The sequence below is a fragment of the Pecten maximus genome, chromosome 17, assembly GCF_902652985.1.
Source record: "Pecten maximus chromosome 17, xPecMax1.1, whole genome shotgun sequence".
NCBI classification, from domain to species: domain Eukaryota; kingdom Metazoa; phylum Mollusca; class Bivalvia; order Pectinida; family Pectinidae; genus Pecten; species Pecten maximus.
Genome location: NC_047031.1, coordinates 2,838,197 through 2,859,288, shown reverse-complemented (window position 1 = coordinate 2,859,288; position 21,092 = coordinate 2,838,197). Strand labels below are relative to the sequence as shown.

General features: G+C 33.0%; 1 protein-coding gene across 2 annotated transcripts; it reads left to right on the top strand.

Annotated features, from left to right (window-relative positions):
- The first annotated feature begins 370 nt into the window (after positions 1–370).
- LOC117315483 lies at positions 371–17,034 on the top strand. Of its 2 annotated transcripts, none has more exons than XM_033869690.1 (12): positions 371–541; positions 6,914–6,946; positions 7,294–7,399; positions 8,359–8,447; positions 9,270–9,360; positions 9,903–9,976; positions 10,467–10,761; positions 11,163–11,233; positions 11,562–11,646; positions 12,046–12,128; positions 12,365–12,455; positions 12,881–17,034. In XM_033869690.1, exons 1-12 carry the CDS (start codon positions 475–477, stop codon positions 14,571–14,573), a joined length of 2,778 nt encoding a protein of 925 aa, XP_033725581.1. In that variant the 5' UTR covers positions 371–474; the 3' UTR covers positions 14,574–17,034. The 2 variants fall into 2 exon arrangements, with proteins under 2 accessions (XP_033725581.1, XP_033725580.1); XM_033869689.1 differs by having other exon boundaries at positions 9,267–9,360.
- The last annotated feature ends 4,058 nt before the right edge of the window (positions 17,035–21,092 follow it).

The following is a 21,092-nucleotide window of genomic DNA, read 5'->3' as shown; positions in this document are numbered from 1 at the left end:
ATCAGTGACAGTTATATTTAACATATGTGTATCGCCCGCCAGTTTTTAAAATAATTGATGGTATGTTTATTTCATTTGAATTTAGTATGAAGCTGTTTAAGCTATACAGAGATATCTCTCGTCTCTATTGTTAGAAAATCACTCAGGTGTGAATACTTACCTTATTTTTACCTTGTGTTCCAAGGTGACGATCAAATGACGTAGGCCGCGCTCGTGATAAATCACCTACCTCATATCTCTTAAGGAAGCGTTTTATCCATTGGCTCACCTGTGCTTACCTGTGCGACCTGAGTAATTAATCACCATGGTGTAATGTTATTACAATACGTCAGAGTGTGCACGTATATACAGCCTGTCGTGTGGTTTGATTAGACCAGAGTAAAACAAATGATAATATATATAGCTCCGTGGGACACATGGAGACAGTTATCACTGAGAGTTCGTCTACAAAAGTCGTGAAGATTTCGTTTTAATATGTGTAACATTATGGACGTTAAATATTGTACCGTTCTGATAGGCATTGTCCTAACTATAATTACAGGTAAGTTCATTTTATCCCTATTGTCATTTCTTCACTACACCAAGGTATATAAATCAGCAAGCCGTTGAAATATGTATATGATATACCCAATGGCATGTTAATACATGGGAACAAAAAAAGGAAAAACATAGATCAGATGCTGTATTGAGCAGGAAACTTGTTTAATATCATATAACCTACCTGTCTTTGGCAACAACATACTACTATAATGTTCTTTAATTTCCGTAAAGCTCTGAATATGTTTCATCACCAATATAGCCTGTGAATATCCACTGCTCATTATTTAAATCAGGGCTGCTTTACGGTATCCATGAACATTACGACGTTCTTCTGATGACGATTGTTTACGGGAGAACCGTATGACACATGACTTTGTGATATAGATATATATATATATGTCGTGAAAGTATATGGGGAAGTCTCAATGTCACATGGATTATTTCCTTGTATGACGTTTGAGGGACGCATCGATCTGTTTTAGCTGCACCTGGCGTGCACTTCATTTAGTTTAATTAACTTACCAATATTTGACCTTTATTTACGATGATTGTTTCATCGATAAATCAAATGCTGATGGCTGCCGAAAACATATCAATGTTATGAATTTCAGAATGTTATTCGGTACCAATATCTCGTCGAAATTATCGATTGAGCTTATATTAACTAGATATTCTGTATATGCTATCAGGCTATTCGAATCTCAAAACAATGCATTTCATGTCTGATGATGTCTGATGTAATGTAAGAGTTATTATATTACAAACTTTACAATCTCCAATACGTTGAATCATGTGGCCCATACACCTCACATGCGATATTTGTTTTGCGTTGAGGCTTATGTATGTCCAGTCCTTAACTACACTGGATTCTGATAACGCCGTTCCTATCCCCAACTGTACTGATAAACTAAAAACACAAAAATATTGAGTAGATCAACAGCTATTTATGGATTTGTTGCATTGACTGTTATCCAGTTATGTAATCGTTTGCGTAATAAAACATATCGACATTTCATTGCATAAAGTTCAATTAGAAATCATTTTGAAAAAAAACATATAAATCCATATACAAATTTCAAACTACGATGACATACAGACAGTTAAATATATAATGTCAATCACGAAGAAGCTACCCTTCCGAAACGCCTGGTCGTTTCGTCATTGCAAATATATGTTGTTTGTTTTCGTGATATATCAATTTTAGTATAGAACTTTGGTATAAATGATCTTCTAGAATGCATTAGGTTTATTTAAGTTTTTAAGTGTATGTCTATAAATAACAATTAGATGTTTGTTTATACAGTTGCATAACACTTTTTATTGGCCATATTTCTGTGTTGATTTAAAGTATGGCTGTGATTTTTCAGTCTGCTTTTGTAACCGATCTGAGAAAAGAAGTTATTCCAAACTCCAATTCCAATTTTCATCATCTTCAGACCTGAGATTAACAGTATAACGGGCATGGATATGCAGTAGTTAGTTACATATGCATTTTGTTTACTAATACATTAAACGTCGTATATTATACAACGTGTCGATGTAAGGAAACAATGACGAGTTATAATTTATCAGATAAAAATATGCATAGATGGATTGAGGTAGTTCTGATATATAATATGTCAAATGCTTCTGTTTTACGTTTTGATAACCATTCCAAACAGCAAACCGGTCGGGACTGCCATTAGAATAGCAATGTGTGTCGAGATGATATCGTGGCTATCAACAATAAAGAATCTTGAGAGAAAGTGGAGACGATTGTAAATGACACCAATCTCCTATTAGGACATTATGCCTGTATCCATCCATATATGTCATCTGATGTTGACTGGTAATTTTTCAGACGATTCTGGTTGATGAAGGCAATGAAGTATTGTGTCCTTAATCTCATTTCGCAACATATATACGTAAAATATATATTGGTCAAAACAAGTGATATAAACGATAGTTATTCGAATAACACTGGATCCTTGTAAACCTTTCAAGGGTTCACGGTTGTTTTTAACTACTATACGTATAATTCTTACTGTATATTATTGTATTTCTAGTGTTGTGTATATATCATGCGGTTGTATCAATTGAGTAATTTGTCAAAAACTAGTCTGAATATTTTAGAAAAACAGCAAATAAACCTATTCATCTATTTTCTCTGCGTTTGAAGAAATCAGAAAGTTTCAATGAGGTGAATATAAAGGTTCGCTCTGATTGGTCAAAAACGAAAAACTCATATTTTCACTGCAAAACATATTCTCAGGATTATACCTAAACTTAAAGACCCGATATCACTACCTCGGTTCTCTTTTTCTTAACGTGATATTATATTCATTTGGCAGCTAGTCAAATGGAACTTACTATTACGGAGCACGAGGTATCATCACCATATCGGATTTTGAATCTTCAATGTAAACATTACCTTATCTGAGGGCATACCGAATTAAATACTGGTTTCCATTGTTTTTTTGTACACATATACTCTATTTGGACTTAACCTTTAATCACTCCTTTATTGAAACAATGTGAAACGTTTACTTTAGTCATACTCAAAAGAATGAATAAACTGGATTTAATAACGTCATTATTACAATGACGTCACAGATACAATGACACTTAATTGCATACTTTGTATCCCGATTTCACGTTGTTGGTTTTTTTTTTCTTTCTTTTCAAACTTGTTTAAAATGATCGTTTGTGTTGATTAAATGAATAAGGCAGTAACAGCTGTTTTAACTCCTACGCAGTATGTAAATCTGGACACTGCTTTGACAACTTGACAAAATATGCATGCATAAACAGTCTACTTTTCAAATGATAATAACGATACCATGACCTTTGCATAAATATATAAGGCTTTTGCAAATTTTATCCCGGAAACAGTCAACAAGTCAGAACAAAATGATAACAGTTGTGTATCTATATACCGTTATGATTTTATTGTTAAGAAAACTAAATCTCATTTTGAGTCGCTCATTAGCATACTGGTGTTTTTTTTTGTTTTTTGTTTTTTGTTTTTTTATTTAATCATCTTAATCTCAATAATAGATACAAGTGAAATATTATAAATTAAATACTTATTTTAATCATAAGTAATCCATTGCGTCATCAGTCTAATTTATCCATCTCGAACTCGTCAATTATTGTGTAAAATCAATTTCCTTAAATGCAGAGGATACTGCTTGTGTGCTTTGTTGAACTTCCGAGGTTTATCACAACTTGATTGTCAAGTTGAAATTAATTTGAACATTAGCACGGTTAAGAATATACCCATGTGCATAACGTTCTATTACAATACACTATCTGAGACTTAAAAAAAAGTATGACTCTTTTGCACCTTAAATATTTTGACTTTTCTTTCCCCCAATTTGACCTTTTTTTTTTTCTTTTTTTTTTTTTGTCATCTGCTTTTACAAATATTTTACACGACTAGTATCACTGACGAGTCATAGGAGGACGAAACTGTATGACGCAGTTTAATTTATTTTTATTGGAATCAACTTCATGTTACTCTCAATTTATTTTAAAGGTGTTAGTGCTATATATAGTCGTAGTATTGGATAAACTAATACTTTTTTTAAATATAACATAATGTCGCCATCTGTAATGATAGGGACCGAACGCGAGGAAATGGGAAAAGGAAGTCGGTAATCTGCTGTAGAAATGATATACGATCTTATGAATTTTACATGATATAATTTATCATGATAAGCCATTTGCATCCATGGCCACCTCCTTTTATATACATTTGAATCCGGGACCTAATATGCACTTAACCCCAAATTGCTTGTGTTATCAGATATTGCATAATATACTTATGTTTTTGGAACACCATATATTGTTTCATCTTTTATGTAATGATATCTCAGCTGTTTTATCACATGTCTATATGGTGATACCACTATGTCATAGTTTTCGTAATATTCCTGTGTAATAACACTATTGTGACATATGCATGACGTCACATTTTATGACGTCACACTTCATGACGTCGCACGATTGACTCCGTAGATAAGCAGTCAAAATTCTCCTGTTTTATATAGATCTTAAATTGAGAGTTTTAACTTACAATCTCATCAATGTTGTGATAAACATAACATTGCATTAGTAGCTTTTTCCCTAAGAGGTTTGCTCAATAGTTCAGCAAAAAGCTTGTGGCTTTAATTTTTCAAATTTTAAATTATTTAACTCATTTAATGAATTCTATATGACAGCCCATTTAAAATCATCTATGAATATAATCCTCGATTTATTCTTTTTGGGGTAAAATTAAAATTTAAAAAAAAAAAAAGTTGGTACTAGTTAATGAACTCTGTATGGTTACAAAATATGTTCTTGATATATGATGAATTGAAATTTCAGCTATCTAGATCGACAGGTTATTCTCCAAGGAAACGTTTCCATTGTAGTTTGTTTTCGTATAAGTTCTGGCACCTACGTGTTACTGAGAGCCTGGCAGGTGAAACGATATATTGTAGAAATAAATGCATCAATAGATCAATAAATAATTTAATGATTTTGATTTGGGTTGCAGGGGATATACTGAACAAGTGTTTTGTTAAGATACATACGAGATTTCAATATAACACATCGATTAGCAATGTTTCATTAAAATAGTCACCTTAAAAGTTTTTTGATAAACAATGTTTCTTTATTAAATGCATATATGGAAATTTCAGGTTTCTTTGAATTCTATTTTTGAGGATACTAAAATGAAGTTAAATGAATGCATGTATATGCACATCATATTACATTGCGACTTTTTTTCTGATAGATAACTTCAAATATCACATAGGCTATTACTTTAGAAATTATCTACAAAATGGTAGACTATTTACGCTGTGACTTCATAGGTATGATATATGGCATCTGTAAAACGCTTGTTTTGTTCTTTTTTTATATAATTTATGTAATATGTCGCTTATCCTGACGATTAACATTAGTAAATAAACCATTGTTAAAATATTATGATTCATTATTGACGCAACAATCTTTATTTTACAGCTTTCCTTGACGTATGTGCAACGCGTCCTTTTCATTGGGCTATATACACAGACAAAGTATTAGAATGATAACCAATGGGTGTTCATATAGCCTGAGGCAAACTGACAAGTCAGCCGTGTAAACATATGCACAGCTATTTATGTTTGATAGTACTCATCAGGTGTTTAATGTGCCTATCCCTGCAAAAACAGGCTTCCCGAAGATTAATAGCTGAATGTAAATTATACCAGTTAACGACATCTGTATCAGTATTCGTCTTACATATATCATATGACACTTGGGGAACAACCAACCAATTGAAAAAAAAATATTTTTGAAACAGCCCCTGTGTATAGAAAGTTGAGCCAAGGATAAAATGTCTGGCAGCCACTGATTGGCCAGTATGTTATGAAGTGAGAAAACAGATATGTAGCCTGATACAATAAGAAATGTTGATAAAAATTTCGTAAGTCCGATTGATTTTTTTCCCAAAAGTTCAGGTAATAATAATAAAGAGGTAAACATTTAAGATTTTTGAGAATTTTTACTGCGAAATTCACATACTTTAAAAATGGCTACCCTGGAGAAAATTTGAGCTGAAGGACCCAACTTTTTTTTTGATTATGTGTTATATCAGACCCTAAACTTTTGTTATAAACCATAATTGTCATATTGAATTCAAGAATTTGAATGAAATACTCCAAAACGTTAACACTAAAGTCTATGGGAAAACAATAGGTTGGTTGGTCTCTATTGTAAGTAGTCCTCTGTTTGTAGATACCCAAATAAAAGACACTAAATAGCTATCTGTGTGTTGATACTCAAAGTATAGCCCTAAATTAGTTATATGTGATAAGACACTTAAGTTATGGGCCCTAAAATTATTTGAGTTTAGACATACCAATTCTAGTCCATATATTGTTCTTTGTGCGTAGACACTCAAATTATAGCCAATAAATAGTGTCCTCTGTGAAGACAAGCAAATCACATCCCCTAAATCGTCTCCTGTGTGAAGACATATAAATTACATCCCCGTAATCGTCCCCTGTGTGAAGACATTTAAATGATAGCCCCTTAATCGTCCCCTGTGTGAAGACATCTAAATTATAGCCCCTAAATCGTCCCCTGTGTTAAGACATACAAATTATATCCTCTAGATAGTCCCCTGTGTGCATATATATAAATCATAGCGTCGATGACGCTTATCCCCACAACACCTGGTCTGATCAGACTGATCCAAAGGTAGCCCTCTCCAAATGAATACCTTTCTAGGGCCAATCAATGTCGTTAATCTATTATAATTTAAATTTGTATATATATGTTTTTATTTTTAGTCTGCTCATCATTTTAAAAGTAAGAAAAAACCAACATTTCAATACCTTAATCTGCTTATGTTTTTCAGATTGTGTATTATCCCAATCAGTTAACAATACAGGTAAGAAAATATTTTGATTTGTTTATTTTTTAATTTCTTTCAAGGAACGATTTTCAGTTAGAATTACGATGGGGTTTTTTCTTTTTGTTTTCATTCATTTAATCCACAACATTTTCATTTATTAATAGATTATGATAATAATATCTAGATATTGCTTTATTTTTATTGATTAATTTATATTCATTTTTTTTTATTTACTCATATTAATTCATTGTATTTATGATCTTTATCATTTGTTTGTCTATATATATATACATTTTTATCTAGTTATCTAACAATGAATTGCAAATTAATGAAAACCTCTTATTTTTGTTGCACTAACCATTTTCCATTTTTGTAATTCTAAGGTTGTGTATCAAATAGTTGGCATAAAAGATGGAAATCCTGTTACATGAAGCACTGCGGTTCAAATCCAGGAACATGTGTAACAAGTCTTGGAACGCCAGTATGCAAGTATGTTCCCATACAAAGAAAACTACATGTGGTTCTATTTATTGTATGCATGTGTTGCTGATATCTTTGCAACAGGAAACGTTCACCGATTCGATGCACTCAAATACGCTCAAGGCTCGTGCATATATGTATTTTTTTCATTATTTTGTTTGTTTTCTTTATTTTATTTGTTTAACATTTGTTCTTTAGAAACAACTTAACAGTTATATCTAACCCAATGATTTTCGGTATTTCATTTTTCCGATGCATCATCAATGTTAATAATGTTATCGCTTCAACATAATTATTATAATGTATTCAAATGATCAATTTACGTAAAAAAGGCATAAACTGGAAAATAATCGTGAAATAGAAACAGCGATACCAATGAGATATCAATTTAAGCAGATTATATACTGTTTGTGAGGGGGAAAAGAAGTATTACATTAAATTTAAATCAGATAAGGTATGTATTGTATGATAACTTAATTGAACGGTCAAAGGATTAATTATTTGTCGTAGAGTAAGTGTCTACTAAAACAATGAGTTTGCCAAAGTTAGGTATAAACATAACGGGATATATTTCCAACATACTTAAGTCGGTATTAATGCTGAAAAACTAAAATATTCATAATGAAAACATTATATTATAAACAGAAATATAACATTGTTTAGCATACAGCAAGCCTCGCATTTCATGTATTCCACTACATAATATTTTTTTGTTTTATTTTTTTTTTTTTTTTTTTGTGTTTATTATTTGTCAATTTCCATTAAATAATATGTATACAACATATAAATTATACAAAAAAATATTAGAAATAAGTGTACAGATAATCTGAGACACCTATATATATAGATTGACTTCAAATAAAAGCAAAGACATGATATAATTTTTAGTTTGTTGTTTTATTTATTTATTTATTTTTTATTATTAATTTTTCTATTCATTTCCTTATGTATTTTTTTCCGTTAAATAGGAGAGTAAAGGACAGCTGTGGGATGTGTGTTAAAAGATGGTTTGTCGACAAGCAGGTGATCGAATGCGAGAGAACTGCACGAAGCAGAGGTAACTCAAGCAATATCAGTCATATATCGGGGAACAATGAAGTGACCCCCCCCCCCCCCCCCCCCCCCCCCCCCCCCCCCCCCCCCCCCCCCCCCACCCCCCACCCCTTGGTGAAAGTTTCAAGGCTACATTTAGCAGAAAAGAACACAAATGTCAATCCAAGTCTATTTCTTGACACGAATTTACATTTTTGTTCTTTTTGATTAAATTTCATGTCAGATTGTTTTTAGGAACACATTCATCTGAAGACATTTTGCCTGTGTATAACAAATATACACAGAATAGAATTTATATTTTCTGCTAAATCTATCATTAGCGACTAAGAGACTGTGGACTTTCTTTTAGACAAAGTATTTGTTTACTGACGGAATACTATTTCAAGCTCGATTCTATGCTTCTGATTAATATATTGTCGCGATGAAACGAATATGAAGAGAAATATATACCCAGAATAATTAAACAATATTTTATATAAATATATACCTTTAAGCAGGTATAAAAATTCTTCGAAATGAAGATGAAAGGTATCTTACAGACTTGTCGTCTTGTTTGTTTATTTATATTTTGTGCTTCGTTCTACTATAACAGATGTTTAAGACACCATTGACAATCGAAAATACGATTTTAATAATGATTTATGTTAATTTCAATTTTGAATACCAATTAAGAAAAAAACTAAGGCCACTGTGTAATACAATTCTCGTAAATACATTTTATATGCTGAAATAGTAATGGAAATAAATTAATCGGTATAAGAAAGTTCAAAGCAGCGATAATGTTGACATATAAACAGACTAACAAACGTGTATGTTATATCAGCAGAATGCCCCCCGAATGTCCTACTCAGGAATTGCCCGAGAAGTCTTTGCGACGCTGGGTGTCCAGATGCTCAATTCAACGTCTCCACCTGTCGGTAAGTCACTTAAAAGCATTAACTTTAAATACATTTTGAGTGATTGTATTGATACTAACAGTTAAACAACAATTATAACTATAGGAAAGAGCAAATTACATTTCATTTCGAATATGCTAGCGTTCCGCCATCGCTTTAATCGATTTAAAAAAAAAATTTTTTTTTTTTTTTTTTTTTTTTAGATTACATTTTTTTTTTAAACTTATAAGTTCTTCCTCAGCAAAAAATAAATAAAAATTAATCCTCGGAATATGACTCCCATATTAAACAGCCTTTCCATTTATGCTTATGTTTGTCCTAACCTCTATGTATTTATCATGAGCGACACAATTCATTAACACTCGACGGCGTTTAATGGCGTTTTCAATCCTTAGTTATGTTTCAAATTAATCGACATGTTGATCAAGCATCAAATTAATTTCATAGACTAAGACACCTTTGTTAATGTAAGGGGTAGTTTGTCTATTTTGTTGATTGTATGGATTGGTGAAGGGACATGTAAATGAAGCGAGCTATATGTCAAACTGTTATATATATTTCAGCGTAAATCGATGCGGAGAGTGCCTGGCAGAGTATTTCGTTGAAGGCTTATGGATGATGTGTCCGTCCCAACTATGTAAGTTGTTTATAATAAAATCAAGTTTCACTTATTATATCGAAATATAGTTTTATGTAAACTTTGTGTCAAATATGCACTGCAAAAAAGAAAATCTTCAATGATTTCCTCAGTAGAGAAAATATCCTCGAATATGGCGTCACCTTAAAATGTAACGAAACAAAGAAGAAATGTCATGGATTATTTTCGCTGAAAATCAGTTCTAATTTAACTTGATTCATTTGACTTCCATAATGTCATCGTTGCTTCTAGACCAGCAACATATTGATCTCCTTTTCATTGACTGTTTAATTTATCAAAATAAGCGAAAAACAACAGCAGTATTCCTGAGTAAGAGGAACATATAAATGATGACGCAATACAAAATAACTTTGACATAGCAGTGCACGTAACCTCCTCAAATCATGTACACAAACTGATGAATCATAAGAAATATATATGCATTTTTGAGCTGACGTCATTCAATCGTAAATGCGCATGTCCATTTTAGTCTTTCCGAATGCTGGAAACAATGAACTGACTGGACTTACATTTTTTCACCCGGAAGTGGTCGGCGGATCTGTGATGACCGGGGAAGCAGCTACATCTTCTGTTGCAGCAGCTGGGAGACAGAGACTAGCATTGCCGTCCATAGCGAGATCTGTCTCGTCATCTGATTCATTCCGATCAGCAGGGCCCGGGGACATTCCGGAACCCATCGTTTGCCCCAGGGGCCTTACACAAAGAACATGTCCAAATATGTGTCAAAACTTACGCTGTACAAATTATCCCGAAGCAGTTTGCAGGTAAATTGGTTGGGTTTTCGTTAATATAATTCATCTATTTGTAATCTTTGCTCTGATCTAATTTCTAAGTATTTTTGTTCTCCTGCGTTTGTTGAAATCGTTTGGGTTTTTTCTGGGTTTTTTTTTTTTTTTTTTTTTAATTGTCTTTCCTCTTAGAGTACACCTTTGTATCAATGTAGAGATTACGAAAAAAACATAATAATATAACAATACGTACCATATAAAGCATTTGTTCCGTATAAGGATGCAATATTTTATTCAAAGTTAAACAAGATTCGTCGTTCAAATGAGTCCATATAATCATCAGTATGGATGCACGGTGTTGAACAAAATGCTGTTGTGTATTTGTTTTACATACATCTTCAACAACGCATCCATACGATTATGCTTTCTGTTTTAAGGGTTAACCACTGCGGGAGATGTAGAACCGAGTTCTATGTTGGAGAATTACGAGTGAATTGTCGTGGACAGAGTGAGTATGACTATCTAATTCGAGGGACAAACAAATTCCATATTGAAGGCTTTTGCTTACCTTCTACTTACTACTTAACCATGGCATTGAAATCTTAAATCAGATTAATCTCACTCTTCTGGTTGATATATTATCTATTTATCCTTGTAGTTTTTTCAAGGGTTTGAGTGCAATTCATAGTTTCCGTATTTTCATTTATATATTTTTTAATATAAACCTTTTTTATTACTATCATTTTCTTTTTAATTATTTATTGATCTATTTACTTTTTCATGTTTTGTTTTGTTTTCTCCGAAGCGTATGACAAAACTCTTCCTCTGTCTTTCAGAATGTAAACCCGGTGTGCAATATTTTCACACGTGTAATTCGTGTGCTTATAACTATTGTCACAATCACCCCACGGCAGAATGCAGGTAAATATGTTTTAAGTCAACAGGAATGTATATATTAATCAAAAACATATATTATTTTGATAAGTACAGTGTACTAAAAATTATTTTGGTGAGATGAATATACCGGAGGGAAATAATGGCAGAAATATTCTTCCATAATATATAACCTCCTAAATATAGATTTATTATCACAATTATTATTTATTAAAGATATTTTGTGTAGCAAGTAATGAAATCTTTGTAGTGGAAAAATGAATAAAATTTGAATGAATTGACCAAGCATAGAAAGAGATGTAACAAGATGTTTTTGACGCCGAAAGCAAAAGTTAATCCAAACTCAAAACAAAAATAATTACTTTTACCTAAGATATATTTCCCCCAAAAAATGCAATCAGATTAATTCTATGTTTGTTTTAACAGAATGGATGCGTGTGGAAAATGTAAATCGAGTTTTTGGCTAAATAACAATAAGGTTTCCTGCACAGAACAAAATATCATCGATAGTAAGTATAAACTATATAACTTTAATCATTTCGTTTATCATAATTATGTAATTTCTAACCCACCAAATCTTAAAATTGGCTTTAAACACATCAAAGATAAAGTGAATCTTAACTTTCAAATCTAAAAAAGTGGTCTTTTAATTGTTGATGATTAATGAAAGTATTCGTCAATGCTGCAGGAAATGTATTGATATCACGAACGAATGTAAAAGCTATATAACTGTTCTATTCTCCAGCTTGCCCCGACAGAACGAAACAGCGATACGTATGTGACTCAAGAGTTTGTGTTTTTGATACCTGTCCCCAAAACTCCACCGTCGCTTGCGTGTATGTATCTTTGTTTATTCTATTTTAACAAGTAGTTAGAGAAAATCGGTGTTTTCTATTTTCCATAGTTCAGATCTAATTTAAGCGAATAGTTAAAAAGTTGCATTTTACTCTTTAGAAAGAATATATTGGCATTAATTAACATATATCAGCATATTCTATCATATTACATATGCCAATATGTTCATTTGAGTACAAAACAATCTTGTTATAAAGGACTATGGTAATATAGTGTGTCCTTCTCCATACATTGTTATATTGATAAATACCTAAGTATCATCTTTTCCTTTAGTATGCTGTACCTGTCATCTATCATATGCAGATATGTATATCGTTTCAATGTAATCTATTGTAATAGTTGTACTATTTATATGTTTTATATGTATGGAAGGATTTACTACAATCAAATGTCGTTTATATTGCAGTGTCGATAATTGTGGTGGATGTAAGCCCCAGTTTATACATAAACTAACCAGGGAGGTGGTCAAATGTCCCGGTTACTGGGATGGATATCAAAACAAATTTAAAGGTCGGGTCGCTACAGCAGAAGAGATAAATAGAGCTAGAGCTGAGAGGGACAGAGAGCTAAGGCAATCTCAGACAAGAAACACAGGTTCTAGAACGTCTGGGCCGCTTGGTCAAATAAGTGGTTTCGCTGATTCACCATCTATACCTCAAATGCCTTCCCGAATTCCCACAACAGGAGGTAGGCAGGCAGATCCCATAGGAACTTTTGATTTGTCTGACCTTGGTTCATTACCACAAGACCAGCGGGCGACACTTGGAAGAAGCAATAATCAGCAGATATCAAACATGTTCAATGAGCTGTCGAACCAGATAGAGAGTTCATCGGGGTCATCAAGTTCATCTCCAGAACTATCACCTATGCCACCACGGCGAAGAACATCACGGCCGGAGCCTCCCACATCTTCAGTGCAAGGACAAGTTGAACCACCATCAAGTATATTTAGTGGTATGAATCGTCGCGGGAATTCCAATAGGTCACCAATGCCATCCAGACGTCCTTCATCTTTTGGAAGACCATCAGACAGCGGAAGATCGAATAGCAATGACGCTCCATCGTCTATATTTGCAGGTATGAACCGACGGAGACCATCAGGACCATCGAGGCGTCAGCCGCCTAATGGCGGACCAGCAGAAAGTGGAAGGTCTAATAGCAACGACGCACCGTCGTCATTATTTGAAGGACTGAACCGCCGCAGGCCTTCCTCCGGATCACCCAGACCCCCCAGGCGTCAATCCCCTAGTCGCTTACCCCCTATAAACAATTCACCTCCGGCTAGTAACGATTCGCCATCAGACGTTTTCAGTGGAATGAATCGTAGAGGGTCCTCTTCTGGATCCCCGATGCCACAAAGGCGACAATCAGAGAGAATTGCACCCCCTCTGAACAGTCCGGCTCAGAACGCCCAAAGAATGGCTCCAGTGGTCAGAAACGTTCCTTCCGAGTCCCTGATTGTCCGGACAGAACAGGTGCCCGTCATCAACCAAGGACTGTCAAATTCATTGCCTGTTGTGCAAGCGCATGAAAACAACCTGGCCGTTCCAAACGCTCCTGGTCAACCATCCGTGGGAAACGCACAGGCAGAAGCTGTTATAGACAACATAATACAAAATCTAGATACAGCAATTCGAAATGCACATCCGCCAATGGAACGCACATCATCCACAGCTGGGAGACCAGTAGATCCTAAGATGCAATCAGCGTTAAATAGTCCTCTGTCTGCAGATGCTATGCGTGAAAAACCATCCATTTCATCTGCAAAGCAAGGACCTTTAAAACCTTTAGTAGAGAAAAGAGTTTTACAAACACCTCTTTCTTCACATACAATCGACAAATCGTCTTTACAAAATACCAAATCGGGCAGAAGAAAAGAAGCGACGGTCATCAAACCAAGGGAAAGCCCAGTTGTCAACACAAAAGGTAAAAACACGAAGAAAGCAGTATCAGAACAGAAACCGACAGAAAGAAAAACTGTAACATTTCAGTCTTTAATGTTTCCAACAGAATTCTTCAGTTTATTTCAAACTTTAGGAGGCGGTAGTGCAGTGGCGATTCCAAGTCAACTGACAGACACAACCACGAGAAAGAGTTAAGTTTCTAACACTGATAAAATACAAATCAGAATGTTCTACAAATCTATTATCTTGCAGAATTGAAGAGTATCTAACTCATCCTATTTAAGCTAGTCCGTAATGTTTTGTATAGATATTTCCAATGGTGGAACTTCCTTCGGTAAAAGTTGATTGTTGTGTATTGTATACTTTGCAGTTAACAGTTAATCGCCTCTATATTGTAATCTCTTAGTTACCACTTCCATGTGTGGACTAAGATGATTAATATTGACCTAGAATATAATGCCATGATTTCTTAGGTGAAAATTAAGACAATGCCATCTCGCATTGTTATTTCTTGAGAAGTTGATTTACTCAATATTCTTACACGTTTCAAAAAATGTTCAAGTGATAGCATGGATTTTTGTATTTGGAATTCAATAATTCAGAGGTATCTAGTCTAAACAACTTCTCCACTACTTTTCTTGTAGATACTTACTCTGTTTTTCCTAAATCCATAATCGTGTTGCTGTAATATGTACAGTATCCAGCAAAATTTGTTTTCGCATCAATTTCGAATTAAAAAAAATGTTAGGGTTTGGCCGGCTGACATTATAAATCAATGTTATTTGGCCATTGCGATTACGTTTTGAAAACAAAGACGTGTGAATTTTCGAAATTGAGCTGCTATCGAAAGCAGAACTCGAAAAAGCAGTTATGTTAGCCAAAGAGTAAAAGATAGACGTAACTCTTTATTTTGTACATTGGCTAACATTGCATATATCATTACAATATTGAAATCCTTCTCAGTGCTCGCTGTGTTTGAAAGAATTGTATATGTCCACTTTTGTATCAACCATATTGTATTGGTCAAAACGAACTCATAGATGTTTTATGTTCAATAATTTCCTCACAAATACCCAGAACTTATAGCCGTCTGGTTTGCAAATCTGAGAGAGACTGGTAAATAAATAGATAATGTTTGTCCGTAATATATGTACCTTTTTACGCTGAAGGTAGGCATGATCGACACCGACTTGATTCATACGTTACCAATTCTGTTGATATGGTTATATTTTTTCCGAACTGGAATATTTTAATGATATTGTTTACATATCTCATTGTTCCTTAATTCTGTAATTGTTCTATTTATATTGTTACATGATAAAGACGTTTAAAAAAACTACCATAATTTAATTGTGATCGTACCCGGGGTATTTTGTTTTCAAAAGAAAAAAAAATGAAAAAGAAAAAATACAAGTTTGACATCCGCAAATTAAATGAAATGGACTATAGCAATATTTCTTGTTGTTCTTTCAAGTGAAGGAAATCTAAATATGATTTGGCAGTTGCAAATACTTCAGTATGTCAATATTTTGAATATTCAAATTTGATAAAATTAATATATTTGTTTTTTAGATATTGTATAAATAGTGCATGTGACATGCTAAACAACTAAAATCGTTATGCTCATAAGAAAATAGACCATATGCATTGAACTGAACTGAATTAAATGTATTTGTTTTATATATAATCCAATGTATATGTACAAGGATGTGCTCTTTTATATGTATGATTATAAGCTGGGTATTCGTGCAATGTTGTTTTATGTAGATGTTTTCGTCTTGAATAGATAAACGTCGATTACAGGTGTGGGTGATTACACGTCATCAATTAACAAGTGGAAATTAACACGACGTTGATCAAGTTCCAGTACAATTTCTTCATAGGTGTCAAACATATGCATGTACATCTGACTTAAATGTAACAGCTAATGATATTTCACTGACAAGTGTTCAACCAAAATCTTATAGGACTCAACTTGAATGACGTCAAAGCTCAACAAATCATGACGTCACCAAATCATGCAAATTGTTTTCATTAGATTGAGATAAAAAAAAATTAAGCGAATGCAAAGATCATCCATACAATCAAGAATTGCATTGGATGCGATTTTCAACCAAAATAATTAATGAGTATATATATAGTGACTCACTTAGGCCATTAACTATTATATATTATATAACCACGTTGGCACTCGTTATTCTATTTATCTCACAACATTCATATCGAACGCAATGTTGTTGTTTTTTATAAAAAAAATTAACCTTAAAAAACAATTGATCAATATCATATTTGAAGGGATAGAATAACTGTTATTTGTGTTTGCAGTCCTTACTACGTTCGAATGAATGTTAGATTATATCGATAAGATTAGATGACAACATAAGGCGCTGTAGGGTGACCAATTTTGGGAGATAGTATGTCAAAAACTACTATCCAGCTTTGAACAAACTCTTCGTATATACTGATAGTGTTAACAGTTTAGATTTGATGCTAATTATGAATTGTATAATGTTTTATATACTTCACAATGCTGTATACTGCGCTTCTTCGTGTCCATATTGTGTTTCATTCCATATAATTATGTACATTGTTTTCTTTGTTCAAACATATCATAAAATAAAAAATGCAGCTTTGACGTGCTGAATCGACTGTGCAAGTCCAGTATATGCGTTATCATTTGTATCTGCATATATAAATAGTAGTTATGTGATTAATAGAATATTACACTCGCTGCGGTCATATGTAATTTGTTAAACGAGTTTAATGGTTTGATCAGTCAAGCGCCTTAACGGGAGTGGCATATCAACTTATTGAACGAGTTTGATCAATTTCATATCACCTAGCCACGAGTGTAATATTCTATTTATCACACACCTGCTATTTATGAGAATATATTTACATTCCTAATGTGGTTTGCTGATATGAACATACCAAGTGAAAACAACAAACATATGACCATGAATACACTATGAAAACCGTATGAAAACATTGTCGCTCGTGCAAATCACCTGATTAATCGGGTCATATTAATACGCCATCAAAAAAATAGTCCGCCTTTCAATTATGAAAATATTTTTTTTTGTTGCAATTTGTTCACATACAATAAATATGATTTGAATTGAATGATTGTATTTAATATCATTTTTACTTTAATACTTCTTTCTTTTTGTTTTATACAAAATTAAACAAAAAAGACCGGAAAATGCGGAGCGACATTAAAACAATGGCGTGGTGCATAGGCGGGATCTCCCGGCTGTTCTAATAATTTGGCGTTTCGTCGTATACATGACAAATTTTTCTTTTTTATAAAATTTCTCGTTTTCTCGATATAATTTTTTTAAATCAAGTTTATGTAAATATATGAATTGAATAGATTTTTTTAATTTTCATTGCGGCTATGAATGCCAGTAGCTAGCTACATATCCTCCGAGACGCGCTACCACGCGCCACGGGATATGTAGCTAGCTACTGGTATTCATAGCCGCAATGAAAATTAAAAAAAATCTATTCAATCCATATATAAACAAACAAAACTTTCAATTTTCGTTTCTGTATAAAACAGGCGAGATCCGGCTTGGATGGAACGTTTCTGTCAACCCAGACAATCATGCGACGTCGCATATTTATTATGACGTCATAATTGCGTTTGTACACACGTGTCTTGCGATCTGTGTGGCATGGCCGTATGGCATGACAAAACGGGCCAGTTATGAGTTCAATTTAAATTCTTTGCGTTTGTTAATTATAAATTTTACTCCAGTTTCAAGCAACCGGTGTTACTTTGTCCATGGAAGGTCACATCCATATTGAAATAAATTTATTCCGAAAATCATATATTAACTTTATCAAGCATTATTATCTATTTGCGGAAGGTAAAATGTGTGTTGTGGTCATATTGCTTTTCAGTACATTTCAAAGGGAAGTTTCTATCAGTGATGGTAAAATAAAGTTGTGTCACATTATATTTCATTAAATTTCAAAAGGAATTTTCTATCAGTTGTAGAATTTTACTTCAGAAATTCCTATAAAATACTGACGAAAGTTGACGCTAAAATTTTAATTATGCAGTGTAGGAATTGTATAAATCATCGGCGATGAAGTGCATTCCTCCTACGATATTTATCTCAAAATCACTTTATTGATAGTAACATTCCACCACGCGGAACATTTAAAAATTTTAGGTTTAAATATTGTTAAAATCTTACGGATTCTTATTGTCCAGGCGTATCTTTAAAGTGATGAAAGAGATAACAAGATTTTTTTTAAGTAAATCTCGAATCACGGTGACCGTCTTTTAAAGTATATTTTGATGTATTCCGTGTTTGATAGACCATAAGATTAAATAGAGAGTTACACGCTAAATTGCGTAAACCGAAGCTTGAATGACATATTGTTTCGCATTACCTAGACCACCATTCGATCACGTTGATGTATAGTAATGTATATTAAACCTGTTTGAACTTGAATATATCTGCATATTTAATATGTTTACTGATCCGTCTAGTGTCGCTGTATGATATAACGTGAAAATTAGTATGCATGATTCATTATGAAACTTTCAAAAACAAAAAACAAAAAAAAAACAAAAAAAATATCGTCGATTTTTTTTTTTTTTTTTTTTTCTTAATAAAGATGGATGTATTCTGAGAATGGGAAGGGCGATAACGAAAGATATATGATGAAAAAAAAATGCAAACATATTTATTGTCATAAATAGTCATAAGTAAGACGGATAAAGAGCCTCATATAGATAAAACATAAAATTAAAAACGAAAGAACTAGTGTTAAGATTAAAATGCCTAGAAAATGATCAAGCAAACAAAAAGGAATGAGATGAAAAAAAGAAAATGTTTAGTTATAAGGAGACGGGATCACGGGGATTTGAATACAGTAATGGCTTAAATTCAATTATGTTAGTGAATAGTATAACTTAATTGATCAGCATGGTATCACTAACGAATACATGCTGTCTTGTAATGTTATATTATGACAACAGGATTCGAGAAAACACCTTTAAAAAAAGCGACTGGTATACTAGAATTAGGAATAATATTCATTTTGACGGGATTCGAGAAAACACCTAAAATTATAAAAGTCTCTGGAATTCCAGAAATACAAAAAATGTTCCTATAATTCATAATCAAAGACACACGACAGATATTGAAAACGTAGTATCCTTACATCAAAAGCAGTTAGAAAAAAAATAGAAATATTAAAAAAAAAAAAAAAAAGGTATAAAGGGAAGCAAAAAACATCCCTTTATGCATTTTTTTTTTTTTTTTATATTTTTAATTTTTACTTACTGTATATTTGTTAAATTTCACGGGGCTTATATTTCGCGGTAGTGCCAGTCTGATCTAGATCACAGGTAGTAAAATTCCAGTCTTTATGAACATTCTGCGGAGAAGGCTCATCAAAATATTTGTGGGGTATTTATTTCGCGATATATTAATGACCGAGACTATAGTGAACTGAAATTACCCACGAATATTACCATGTTAACAGTATTTAAAGTCATACACTCAATCTGATCTTGGGTTTGTGAAATATAACGAAGATAAGTACTTTAAGAGATTTCTGGCATATACCATTTCATACTTATGCCCAATCCCGTTGCTTAAAGGCAATAACATATGTTTAGATTAAATAACCAAGATAATTACGATGCCAAATTATATATTCCATCAAAAGACGCCAAAAGCAAGGGAAATAACTCCGAATTACTTGTTTTATAAAATTCATGCATGTTAATACACTTTGTTTATATGGCCAGACAAAAAAAGGCGTATTTGGGACACTACTAAGGATTACCTGACAAGTCAGACGGATGTATCCGTTATAAAAGATCTTCAAACCAAGGGAGAGCACTCTGCATTACCTAATATATTATCAGATTTTAACGCATTTTGTGATAGGGGAGATAATTCAAACGCATTTTTTCCTTAATAATTCAAAAAGCTCCTCAGACAAAATGGGGATAACTCTTTGAGGATTGGTGCCGCTAGCAGGAACATAAAGTGTATAAAATGATGATAATGGCTATTAATAATATATTTTAGTACTAACAAAAATCTAAAGAAAATCTGTTTTCAGCATAGTAAATTCTACATGCCAATAGAACACCTAATAGTACATGTACAATGCAATATTTAAAAAAAAAAAGTTCCCAGTACTATTTGATCCTTAAAAAATCTGCATGATTTCTATATCTCATCTGTGATGGATTGTAATAGTCTATAACATATGAAAATGGTTCTACCAAGTTCCATTAAAGAACAGGAATATATTTTAGAATTTTATATTTTCCTTATAAAAATATTTTTTTGTGATCTATCTTGCAACAAAATTAAAAAAAGGAACATCACAACCATGCAATATATTTAATAGAACCTCGTGATTAAAAGTGAACTGTCCTACCCTAACACAGTACATGGTAACTCGTCTCTGTCACTGAAATGTCCGGCCTTATCATGGTATATGGTAACCCGTCTCTGTCACTGAAATGTCCCACCTTATCACTGTATATGGTAACCCGTCTCTATCACTGAACTGTCCTACCTTATCACGGTACATGGTAACCTGTCTCTGTCACTGAAATGTCCGACCTTATCACAGTACATGGTAACCCGTCTCTGTCACTGAAATGTCCTACCTTATCACAGTACATGGTAACCCGACTCTGTCACGGTACATGGTAACCCGTCTCTGTCACTG